This window comes from Erinaceus europaeus, chromosome 7, assembly GCF_950295315.1.
Source record: "Erinaceus europaeus chromosome 7, mEriEur2.1, whole genome shotgun sequence".
NCBI lineage: Eukaryota > Metazoa > Chordata > Mammalia > Eulipotyphla > Erinaceidae > Erinaceus > Erinaceus europaeus.
In genome coordinates this window covers 79,832,597-79,845,291 of record NC_080168.1, presented here as the reverse complement: position 1 = coordinate 79,845,291, position 12,695 = coordinate 79,832,597, and the positions used below count along the sequence as shown (strand labels likewise).

The window sequence follows — 12,695 nt, the reverse complement described above, 5'->3', positions numbered from 1 at the left end:
CCTCAGCGTAGAGGATGTCGTTGCTCTTCCCCAGCTATCCAGAGACCCTCATTTGTTCCATCGCACCAGCAGTTCTGATCATCTATATGGATGGTGTAAGGCAGTAACTTATACCTTATCCAATCCTATATTCTGCCTTAACAGGATATCCTGCCAACTACACCAGCTGTCGCGAGCAGCCTAAGTGAAGGACTCACTCGGAGAGCGTGTCGGGGTTCAAGTATAATTTATTCTATACTTATTACCATAGAAGGGTCTCTCTCTCTCTCTCTCTCACATACACACACACACACACACACACACACACACAGAGTCAACCCAATGCCTCCCCTTATTTTTTTTTTAGATTTTTTTTTTTAAATCTTTATTTATTGGATAAGGACAGCCAGAAATCAAGAGGGAAGGGGGTGATAGAGAGGGAGAGAGACAGAGAGACACCTGCAGCACTACTTCACCACTCGCAAAGGTTTCCCCCTGCAGGTGGGACCCAGGGGCTCGAACCTGCATCCTTGCGCATTGTAATACATGCGCTCAACCAGGTGCGCCACCACCCAGCCCCTCTTTCCTTACCTTTTAAGGTCTATGCAGATAAGGCTCACAACGTGGTTACCAGTTGCTGTGTTGCCGATCTGGCGGCCCTTCAGTCTGCTGGTGTGATGGAACGAACGAGGGTCTCTGGATAGCTGGGGAAGCGACTTGACTTCCTGTCCGCTAGCTGAGGTCATCTGTTCCGTTCGTCATTGGTTGCACTTCGATTGACTGGATGTCGTTCCTCTATACTAACTTGATAGCTGGTGTGTAGGTTACATCACCACTAGCCAATAAGGTTCAGTCTCCAGCACCACCGTAAGCCAGAGCTGAACAGTGCTGTGATGTTTCTCATATATATATATTTTAATTTTATTTTTGAGAGAGATGCAGAGAGAGAGAGAGATAGACAGAAAAACACTGTAGTACTGCTCAAATCTGGCTTATGGTGCTACAGGAGGATTGAACCTGGGGCTTTGGGGCCTCAGGCATGAGAGTTTGTTTGCATAACCATTATGCTGTCTCCCCCAACCTGATGTTTGTCTCTAACTCTTTCTCTGTCTCATTAAAAAAATAATAAATAAATAAAAGGAGTTTTTAGTTGTTGATGTTTTGAAAGTCTTTGTTGTGAATGATAAGCGCTTGAACTGAGCTTTAAAAGAGGTACCAGTTAAGAGAGTTATTTAGGGGCGGGGTTGTGGTGCACCTTGTTGAGCAAACCTATTACAGTGATCAAAGACACAGGTTCAAGTTCTCGGTTTGGTTCCCACTGGCAGGGGCAAAGCTTCATGAGTGATGAAGCTGTGTTCCAGGTTGTCTCTATCTCCTTCTTTCCTCTCAATTTTTGTTTCTATCCAAGAATAAATAAATAAATAATAATATTTTTTAAAAAGAGTCATTTACAAGGAAAGCATTAAAGATGATGTGGACACTCATTCTCAGTGATGCTATCAGTGTATGGCCTGTGAAATGGAGAGTTTCATGGAAGAGGTCCACAGGAAAGTATCTTTGGTTCAACACCTGTGGAGAGTTCAAGGAGGACTGAGTAGGAGAAATAGAATTGTGGTTTTATTGCAATAGGAACATCTCCCATTGATGTAGGATATATAGAACTTAGGAACAAAGTATTTTGAGTTGTTTTAAAGAGAAATAACTGCCAAATCACTGTCATACATATATATATATATATATATTTATCCCCAATTTCTTAGGTTCTGGGAAGTTCTGGACTGTTTAATAACCATGGATTCCAAATACAGCAGCAGCAGCAAAGAAATCTCTCACTACATGAATACTTGAGTATGGATTTGTTGCAAGAAGCTGGTGTCTCCGTTCCTAAAGGACAAGTAGCTAAGTCACCAGATGAAGCTTATGCAATTGCCAAAAAATTAGGTACTAAATTAAGAAAAAAATTATGCCACTTTTGACATGATACATGGTAACTCTGATAAGATATGGATTTTTTTGTTTGTTTGCTTAATAACAACTTTTTAGTTTTTACTATATAAAAGGTTTTCAGTGGTCTGGGATGTGGCACAGTGATAAAGCTTTGTACTCTCAAGCATGAGGTCATGAGTTCAATCCCCAGCAGCACATGTGCCAGAGTGATGTTTGGTTCTCTCTCTCCTATCTTTCTCATAAATAAATAATTTTTTTGTGTGTGTGTTTTTAAAAAAATGTTTTCAGTTTTATAATCAAAGATGCTATTAACTTAAAATTTTAAGAATTGAGGTCCAAGTGACCTGGGAGGTGGTACAGTGGATAAGGTGTTGGATTACCAAGCATGATGTTCTGAGCTCAATTCTTGGCCGTGCATATGCCAGAGTGATGCTCTAGTTCTCTCTCCCTCTTTTTCTCTCCACTATGTAACAAGTCTTCTCCCTCTCTTTCTCTTAAGTAAATAAAAAGGGGCTGGGCAGTTGCTCCCCTGGATAAGCACACACATTACAGTGTGCAGGACCCTAGTTCAAGCCCTTAGTCCCCATCTTCAGGAGGGAAGCTTCATGAGCAATGAAGCTGTCCTGCAGGTATCTCTCTTTCTATTTCCCCTTCCCTCTTAATTTCTCTTTGTCTCTATCCAGTAAGCAAATAGATAAAATGTAAAAAATGTAAACAAATCATTAAAATCAATTAAAATAAATTTTTTTTTACTTAGAAGAGAAGGCACAATTTTATGATAGTTGATAGTCCAAAATTATTATGAAATTATTATAAACTTCCACAGAGCTAGCAGTTTTAAGTGTCATGTACATTGATGTCATTAGGAAGCTGAAGTCCTAATTTTGGCTGGATTGTAACTATGGGGCAGGGAATTCTGTTTACTACTCTGTAACTTAAAAGGGAGGTAACTGGTGAATCTTTAGGGAAATAATGAAGGAAAATCAAGCTGCGGTTGCCAGAAAGAGGTTCAACAATATCTTAAGAGGTGGCCCAGTAGATAAGGTGTTGGACTTTCAGGCATGAGGTCCTGGGTTTAATCCCAAGCAATGTATGTGCTCTTTCTCTCTCTCTTTTTTTTTTTCCTCCTCCAGGGTTATTGCTGGGCTCGGTGCCTGCACCATGAATCCACCGCTTCTGGAGGCTTTTTTTTTTTTTCCCCTTTTGTTGCCCTTGTAGCTTCGTTGTGGTTATTATTATTGCCCTTGTTGACGCAATTCGTTGTTGGATAGGACAGAGAGAAATGGAGAGAGGAGGGGAAGACAGAGAAGGGGAGAGAAAGTTAGACACCTGCAGACCTGCTTCACTGCCTGTGAAGCAACTCCCCTGCAGGTGGGGAGCCGGGGGCTCGAACTAAGGTCCCTGCGCTTTGCGCCACATGCGCTTAACCCACTGCGCCACCGCCCGACCCCCCTCTTTCTCTCTCTTAACTAAGTAAATCTTTTTAGTGCCGGCTGGTGGTACACTGGGTTAAGCACCCGCACAAGGATCCCATAAGAACCTTCATAAGGATCCCAGTTTGAGCCCCACTCCCACTCCTGCTCCCCACCTGCGAGGGGGTTGCTTCACAAGTGGTGAAACAGGTCTGCAAGTGTCTTATCTTTCTTTCTCCCTCTCTATCTCCCCCATCCTCTCAATTTCTCTCTTACCTATCCAAAGAATCAGTGGGAAAAAATGGCCACAGGAGCAGTGGATTCTTAGTGCAGGCATGGAGCCCCAGCGATAACCCTGGAGACAATAATAATAATAATAATAATAATAATAATAATAATAATATCTTTTAAATAAGATCCAATACTCCCCTACCTCTTCTTTTTTGACATGAAAATAACGTTAGAATGCAAGCTCTATGAGAATGGGTTTCTTTGCTGGTCTAATGGATTTAACCTGGGACCTCTCACATGCAAATCTTGTGTGCTACTGCTGTGCTGTCTCCATGGCACTCTTCAACTTTTGCCTCATTTAAAAAAAAAAATTATTTATTATTGGATAGAGACAGAGATAAATTGAGGGGAAGGGGGAGATAGAGAGGGAAAGAGACAGACACCTGCAGCCTTGCTTCACCACTCGTGAGGCTTTTTCCCCTGCAGGTGGGGACCAGGGCCTTGAACCTGGGTCTTTGGGCACTGCAGTGCGTGCACTTAACCAGGTACGCCACTACCTGGCCCCCCTCATGAATTTTTTTAAAATTATATTTTTATTTATTTATTATTAGATGGAGACAGAAATTGAGATGGGAGGAGGAGGTAGAGAGGGAAAGAGACAGAGAAAGCAGCCATGCTTCACCATTCATGAAGCTTTTGCCCTGCAAGTGGGCGCCAGGGGCTTGAATTTGGGTCTTTGTGTAATGTTTGAACTTTAAGTGAAGCAGGTGTGCCACTGCCTGTTCCCCCAACTTTTTCTTTTTTAATTACCATCAAGGTTAGCACTCTCAGTGCCCATTCTCCCCCTCCCTCTTTTCCTTTTGGTTAGAGACAAATTGTTAAGGAAGGGAAAGACAAAGAGACACCTGTAGGTAGAGACTGAGGGCTTGAAGCAGGATCCTTGTGTCTGGTTAACTTGCTCAAGCAAGTGTGTCACTGCCCAGTCCTTTGACCTGCCTCTCCCTCTACCTCTCCTTGCCCCCTCCCTCTCGCTGTCTGTCCCAAACTCTTAAAAGAGTGTCTGATATTAATATTAGCTGAATGAATTAAGTAATTGTCTAGGCTTACTAGTAGATTCTTTTAATTGATAGTAATTTAATAATATTAATAGCTTTAGTTAATTTGAATTTATATTAACCTCAGTTAAAAAATGTTTTCACTTTAGAAAATTTTTGTTGGTTTACATTTTTAAGGAATTAAATACAAGGATATAATGATGAGTAGTATTGTATGTACTGCTTATTCTAACTATGTACTGTTATTTACTTGTTAATTATTATTATTTATTCATTTATTTATACCAGAACATTGCTCAGCTCTGACTTATAGTGGTGCTAGGGATTGAATTTGGGACCTTTGTTGCTTGCCTCAAGCAGGAAAGTCTTTTTGCATAACCATTATATAATCTCTCTTTTTGTCTACCAGTTTGGATAGGGAAGATAGCATAATCATTATGCCTGAGATTCTAAAGACCCAGGTTCATTGCCCCAAACCAATCATAAACCAGAGCTGTTGCCTAGAATTGATATAGATGAATAAAACATCAGCCATAAGGTCCTTAGATCCACCCTTTGCATTGCATATTCCAGAGTGATGCTTCGGTTCTCTCTCTTCTCGTCTTAAAAATTCCACCAATTTTACATAGGTTAGCATATTTAACTTCTTTTGTATATATAGTTGGTTAATATAGCTTTAAATGTGCTTTGGTAAGGCTTTTGGTAGTTTTTCAAGAAACATATGGGAGCTGTCCATATAGTTCACTTGGGTAGTATGCTGCTTTGTCATAAGCGCAGACCTAGTTTCAAGTCATGTCCCCATAGCATTAAAGAAAGCTTTGGTGCTATGATCTTTTTTACTCTATCTCCCTCTATCTAAAAAAAAAGGAAGAAAGATATAGACCATTTAACAAACAGACAAATTTGAGGTTTTATTCCAGTTTGTACATATTTCTTTTTAGGATGGGATTTTCTTGCAAATGTTAGGCATGTCCAAATTCAAAAAATCATATAAGCTATGTTTTTGATTGAGATTGTCATTATTCCCTTGATTGGGAAGCATGATTTCTCACTTAGAGTTTTTATTTGATAGAAAAAGCTTATTCAGATTACAAGCAAAATTCTGCAAAACCCTTGTGTAAGTTCATACTAGTAATGGTGGAATTTTTGTTAATGATTTGAACTTGTGCATGGTAAAAAATGTACCTTATTTGTTACATTTGAAACACTATGGATTAGACCCTTAAGGATCAAGCTTTGAAGAAAACTCATGATTATACATTGTATTTTTTCCCTTTATCATTATTTTTTAAAACCAGAATACTATTCAGCTTTGCTTGTTTGTTTTTCCACCAGAGTTACTGTTGAGGCTTGGTACCTGTGTTCGTGTATGACTCCCATCCTGGGTGGACTTTTTCTTTTTAGATAGAATGTGAGAGATACCGCAGTATAGCACTCCAGTGTGTGGATGCTGTGAAAGGAGACTGGGGCTTCTGTCCTAAGTGTTTACAGAGTGAACACCCTGGGGCTGGCATGGACTGTAGTCTGTCTGTGGGCCTGCAAGGGAGCATAGTAGGCAGGAGAACTTCCAGGCTAGCTGGTTTTACTTTGGCAGGTCTATTGGGTGCTTACTAACTAAAATGCATGCTACTCGTTTGCTAGTGGTCAGGTGTGGACTGGCTAGGGCCATCTGTTTGTCTGACAGGAGTTAGCATGCTCCATAAATGTTTCAGTCCCCAGCTAAATCTGCTACTTGCTAAGTATAGATCCCATGTTCCTCCTGGAACTTGCTCCTAAGATCTGTTACTTTGGGATTGAACTCCAACATGGTGCCCATTAGTGCTGCCCTCAGTAAGGTTGTGGAGGTCTTCAGGAAGGTGGCTGCCACAAATCCTGTATAAAACCTGTGTGTTTTGTTTTCCATTCAAGTGTTAAATTATAGGGTTGTGGGGGCTGGGCGGTAGCGCGATGGGTTAAAAACACATGGGTTGAAGCTCAAGGACCCGCTAAAGGATCTGGGTTAGAGCCCCTGCTCTCCACCTTCTGGGGAGTTGCTTCACAATGGGTGAAGAAACAGGTCTGCAGGTGTCTCTCTTCCTCTCCCTCTTTGTCTTCCCCATCTCTCTATTTCTCTCTGCCCTGTCTAACAACAACAATAACAATAACAAGGACAACAAAATGTCCTCCAGAAGCAGTGGATTTGTAGTGCAGGCACCAAGTGAGCCCCAGCAGTAACTCTGGAGGCAAGTAAATAAATAAATAAATAAATAAAATTATAGGGTTGTAATAGGATTGGGGTGCTGGTAGTTTTGTTACAACCCACATCCTATTTCCCAGATTAAAGTTCCACACCCTACAAATCTCTTCCCAACTCAACTTGTTCTTCTCCATGGAGTTTCTTTCACTGTCCTCAGTGTCTGGATGCTGACCTTTTGTTCTGTGCTATGAAAGCTTGCTCTTCTGGGTTTTACACTCATCTCTATATAGATTCTTTCACCTTTTGGCATAGTTGTGCTTTTTGTTGCACAAGGAGGTAAATAAAGTTCCTTTCTGTCTGACTGTTTTTGAACCTGCTCTTTATGAATGCTACATGGTTTTAATGATCTCCACCAGAGTTACTGGCATTCAGCTCCCGGTGGCCATTTCTAAATGCTATGTTTAGTAGTTCTCTCCTTTAGGTTTCCTTATTATTTGACTCAAACTGAGTATCAGATGAAGAGCCAGCTAAGTAGGAAGGAAAACTTAAAATTGAGAGAGGGGAGAGAGATTGAAAGGGAGAGAGAGGGCAGGGTTAGATAGCATAATTGTTCTGCAAAGAGTCTCTCATGCCTGAGGCTCCAAAGTCCCAGGTTCAATTCTCCCCACCACCATAAGCCAGATCTCTGTAAATAATATTTATAAATATTTATAAATAATATCTAAATATTTACCAGAGCAATGCTCTGGTAAATAAATAAATAAAAATATTAAAAATAAAATATTAAAAAAAAGAAAGGGAGAGGAAAAATTCAACACCTGCAGACCTGCTTCACAACTATGAAGCTTCCACCCTGGTCTTTGAGCATGGTAATGTGTATACTCAACCAGATACACCATCAGTTGGCCCTTTCTTGAAAACTTGATCAGACTACTCAGGGAGATGGCCAATAAAAAGTGAATACCTGACAAATTCTCTGATATCAGAACTTAAAAGTAGTAAGTAGGGGGTTGGGCAGTAGCACAATGGGTTAAGTGCACATGGCACGAAGTGCAAGGACCAGTGCCTCCGGCTCCCCATCTGCAGGGGGGTCGCTTCACAAGCGGTGAAGCAGGTCTGCAGGTGTCTATCTTTCTTTCCTTCTCTCTGTCTTCCCCTCCTCTCTTGATTTCTATCTATCCTATCCAACAACAACATCAATGACAACAATAACAACTAGGGCAACAAAATGGGAAAAAATGGCCTCCAGGAGCAGTGAATTCATAGTGCAGGCAATGGAGCCTGAGCAGTAACCCTGGAGGCAAAAAAAAAAAAAGAAAAAAAGAAAAGAAAGGTTAAAAGTAGTAAGGAGCAGATAGGCATATTTGTGCTGAATTTGTGTCCATATGCAAAATGATACCATGATTCATGCTCATTAAATAAATAAAATTTTTAAATATACCTAATTCTGCCTTTCTAGCAAGCAGGTTTTTTTTTTTTAATATTTATTTATTTATGAGAGAAGAGAGAACTAGACATCACTTTGGTACATGTGCCAGATTCAATTTAGGAATTCATGCTTGAGAGTTCAGTGTTTTATCCACTGAGCCACCTCCCAGACCACTCTAACTAGCAGTTTCCAGTGCTGATTTTGGCTACCTCCTGATTATCTTCACTTCTTGAGTTATCATCAAATTCACATCTTGCCAGTTCCCTTACATTAAAAACTCATCTGAACTCACCAAATGATATACTAGGATGTATGGTGTTCATTAGTTGTGCCCAACTATTGCTTTCTAACTTTGTCCTATGGGTGGGAGGAAAAACTGAGTGAAGATTAGGGCCCCTGATCCCTTCAACTGACGACTTAAAGTAGCCTTCACCTCTCCCCTGTGTACTCTCTGAATTTATCATTTTCTATGTGTGTCATAATATGAAAAAAAGTTAGGGATCACTGTCCTAGAAAAAAAAAGCCTTTTTTTTCCTTTTTAAGATGTAAAGAGAAGGGGGGGGGGGTGCAGGGTAGACACCATATCACCCAAGCTTCTTCCAATGCACTGGGTGGGAGCCAGTCTCAAACCTGGATTGCTTGCTGGGAAAGCAGGCATACTATCCAGGTGAGCTATTTTGCCAGTCCTAGTAAGAAGGTTTACATGTTGTGAATAATTGCTGTTAGACATGGAGAAATGGCAGTCGAGACATTTAATGTTAAATGGTTGAGGACTATATGAATTCTCAAAATGAGTTTTGTGAGTTTAAACATCTGGGAAAGTTTCTGGAATGGTTTATCAAAGGGATAGTTAAGCACAGAGAAATAAAATAGTTACAATTTGGAGTCAGTTCTAAAAGCCGTATTGCCACCTCTTATAGTAAGTAGTGAGTTAAAGGAGATTTGAATTTAGTCAGACATTTGGCAGAGTTCTTAAAATTGCTGTATGACTATGACTTTATAGCTTGAATTTTAGTGTAGTTATGGTGGACTTTATGGTCTCTGTTGAGTAAGCATGTGCAAAAGTTCCCATTAATGAACGTCAACCTGGAGGGAAATTTTTAATGGCATTATAGTAGACATTGCCTTCTTTCCAGTGTCTTATTAGATGGTCACATTCAAGACTAAGGTATTAAAACTAGGAGTGGTAAGTATTTTTTTTTTTTTCCTCCTCCAGGGTTATTGCTGGGCTCGGTGCCGGCACCATGAATCCACCGCTCCTGGAGGCCATTTTTTCCCCCCTTTTGTTGCCCTTGTTGTAGCTTCGTTGTGGTTATTATTATTGCCCTTGTTGACGCAATTCGTTGTTGGATAGGACAGAGAGAAATGGAGAGAGGAGGGAAAGACAGAGAGGGAGAGAGAAAGATAGACACCTGCAGACCTGCTTCACCGCCTGTGAAGCGACTCCCCTGCAGGTGGGGAGTCGGGGGCTCTAACCGGGATCCTTACGCCGGTCCCTGCGCTTTGCGCCATGTGTGCTTAACCCACTGCGCCACCGCCCGACCCCTGGTAAGTATTTTTTTAAAGACACTCTTGGAGTTGTAGAAAAGATCTCTTATCTGACCAGAGAAAAGGGCCAAATCCATTAAGACTGTAAGCTCTGTAAGGGCAGGATAGTTCTCTTGCTCATGGCTGCATCAACAGCTTCTGCACAGTTTGGTTTGTAGATAACAATTTGTTGAATGTGTTAATGAAATTGAATAAAATCTTTGCTTCAATCAGTTGCCTTCAGACTTCTCTGCTAACCCTCCTCCCCATCTTGATGGTTGATGAGGCTATGTTTTGAAGTATTTTTCTGTGGTTTTTCCTTTCATTGTGAAGGGTTTTTTTTTCCCATTATTTTTCTTTATTGGAGGGATTAATGGTGTACAGTCAACAGTAAAGTACAGTAGTTTGTACATGTGTAACATTTCTCAGTTTTCCACACAACAGTCTAAACCCTCCCTAGCTCTTCCTCTGCCATCATGATCTAGGAACTGAGTACTCCTCCCCCACCAGAGTCTTTTATCTTGTTGCAACACACCAAGTATATGCATTTTTAAAGATTTCATTTATTAATGAGAAAGATAGGAGAGAGAGAGAAAGAACCAGACATCACTCTGGTACATGTGCTACCAGGGATTGAACTCAGGACCTCATGCTTGAGAGTCCAATACTTTATCCACTGAGCCACCTCGTAGACTACCAAGGTTTTTTTTTTTTTTTTTTTTTTTTTAAAGAAAAAACTTTCCAAGAATCATCTATATTAGTAAGGAGTTTATATAAAAGATTTATTTTCTTAAAGAAAGGGAATAGATGTTTTGGGGAATGAACATTTTGTCTAATACAGTATTTCTGGAATAGTAGAACACCTTTACACTTAAGAACAGGAATGTTTGAATTTAGTCAGTTGCTTTTAACAACTTTTTTTTTGTATTACATTTACACTATTCGATTTGCTGTCATTCTGTTTGCATATAAATTAATGTTTCTTAAGCACTGGAAAATTAGGACTTAGCAGGTAACCAGAAACAATGACCAGTGACTGGCTTGAATTTTTAATATACTGTAGTCCCTGAGGCTGCCTCTTACCTTCTCAATATGAAAATTAATGTTGATTTTAGGGAAATTTCCAAGTTTTTTTCTAACATTCAGATATTAGTTGTTACACATTGGAATGATCAAGGCTAGCAGATTAAAGAGTTTTGTAAACAAAGTTTAATCAGTTCTCTTTACAGAGCCCAGTATTTTCAGTTTTTAGTTTTTTTTCAAGACCAGCAGAAAACCCAAAAATTAAAAAAATATATTTTCTTTTAAAAATATTTTATTTATTTATTGGATAAAGACAAGCTGTGATGGAAGGAGAGTAGAGAGGGAAAGAGAAAAATAGATACCTATAGCACTGCTTTGCCACTTGTGAAGCTTCCCTCCTCTGCAGGTGGGGTCAGGGGGATTGAACCTAGGTCTTTGTTCCTAATAACATGTACGCTGAACCACGTATACTACTACCCAACCCCCCAAAACTGAATTTATAAGAATGTTCTCCCTTACAGGTCCAAGAAGGATGACAGAGGACCTAGTGGGGGTTGTATTGTTATGTGGAAAACTGAAAAATGTTATGCATGTACAAACTATTGTATTTACTGTTGAATGTAAAACATTAACCCCAATAAAGAAATTTAAATTAAAAAAGGGCAACAAAAGGGAAAAATAAATATTAAAAAAAGCATGTTCCTTTTAAAAAATATTTATTTATTTATTCCCTTTTGTTGCCCTTGTTTCTTTTTATTGTTGTACTTACTATTGTTGTCGTAGTTGTTAGATAGGACAGAGAGAAATGGAGAAAGGAGGAGAAGACAGAGAGGGGGAGAGAAAGATAGGCACCTGCAGACCGGCTCTACCGCCTGTAAAGTGACTCCCCTGCAGGTGGGGAGCTGGAGGCTCCAACCGGGATCCTTCCTTCCAGTGGTCCTTGCACTTTGCTCCACCTGCAATTAACCCACTATGCTACCGCCCAACTCCCAAATGTTCTCCTTTTTAAGTATGGGTTTTATTCAACATTTAGAAAATAATTCAGGCTAGGTAGACAGCATAATGGTTATGCAAAAGGCTTTCATGCCTGAGGCTCTATGATCCCAGGTTCTATCCCCAGTACCATTGTAAGCCAGAGCTGAGCAATGCTCTTGCCTGTCTGTCTAGCTGTTGCTTCATCCTTCCCTCCCTCCATAGCTTTCTCTCTGCATTTCTCTCATTAAATAAAATTTTAAAAATTATACACACACATATAAAATAATGTTAAGAATCCTTTCAGTAACTTGTAAATACCAAAGAACATAATACAGATACTTCCCTCTCAGAGCCTTTGTTCTAGTGAGAAAACAAAACAAATGACAAATATGAGAAAAATCTGTGTTATGTTGAAGATGATGATTTTCATGGGAGAATGAAGCTGAGTAAGGGAAATTGATCACATTAGGGGAGGTTATAGTAGTAGTTGGTAGGATGATTAGAGCCAGCCTCTTGGACATTTGAGATTTAAGGATAAACTTGAAGGGAATGAGGGCCATTCTTAAATGCATCACTGCATGAAGAGGATCCCAGGCAGAGGGACCAGGAGAGCCATGGTCTGAAGGTAGGGGCATGCAATAGTGGAGAGCAGTAGTGGAGAGTAGTGCAATTGGGATGGAGTGAAGAATAAAGTGGACTCAGGAAGGCAAAGGGTAAAGACATTGCATGGATTGTGGATTTTCCTCTGAATGAAAGGGGCATTCATTGCAAAACTTTTAAGTAGAAGAGCGATATGTATTCACTTTGGCTGCAGCTTTGAGAATATTGCTGATGACAGAGGTAATTTAGGTAACATTATGCTGACTGGGATCAGAGTTCAACCTTCTGGAGGTGATGAGGAATGATGAAGATTCAGGATAAATTTTGTAGATAAAGCTATA

The 12,695-nt window shown here is 40.1% G+C and overlaps 1 protein-coding gene across 2 annotated transcripts in view; it reads left to right on the top strand.

The window, feature by feature from the left end:
• SUCLA2 (succinate-CoA ligase ADP-forming subunit beta) overlaps positions 1-12,695 on the top strand; it is a 45,587-nt gene that overhangs the window by 7,559 nt on the left and 25,333 nt on the right. Inside the window, exons 2-3 of one of the 2 annotated variants that reach the window (XM_060194839.1) lie at positions 145-220; positions 1,740-1,920. In XM_060194839.1, coding sequence (XP_060050822.1) covers positions 1,830-1,920 — 91 coding nt within the window. In that variant the 5' untranslated portion in view covers positions 145-220; positions 1,740-1,829. The remainder of the gene's footprint in view (positions 1-144; positions 221-1,739; positions 1,921-12,695) is intronic. The other variant, XM_007521215.2, reaches the window with a different exon arrangement.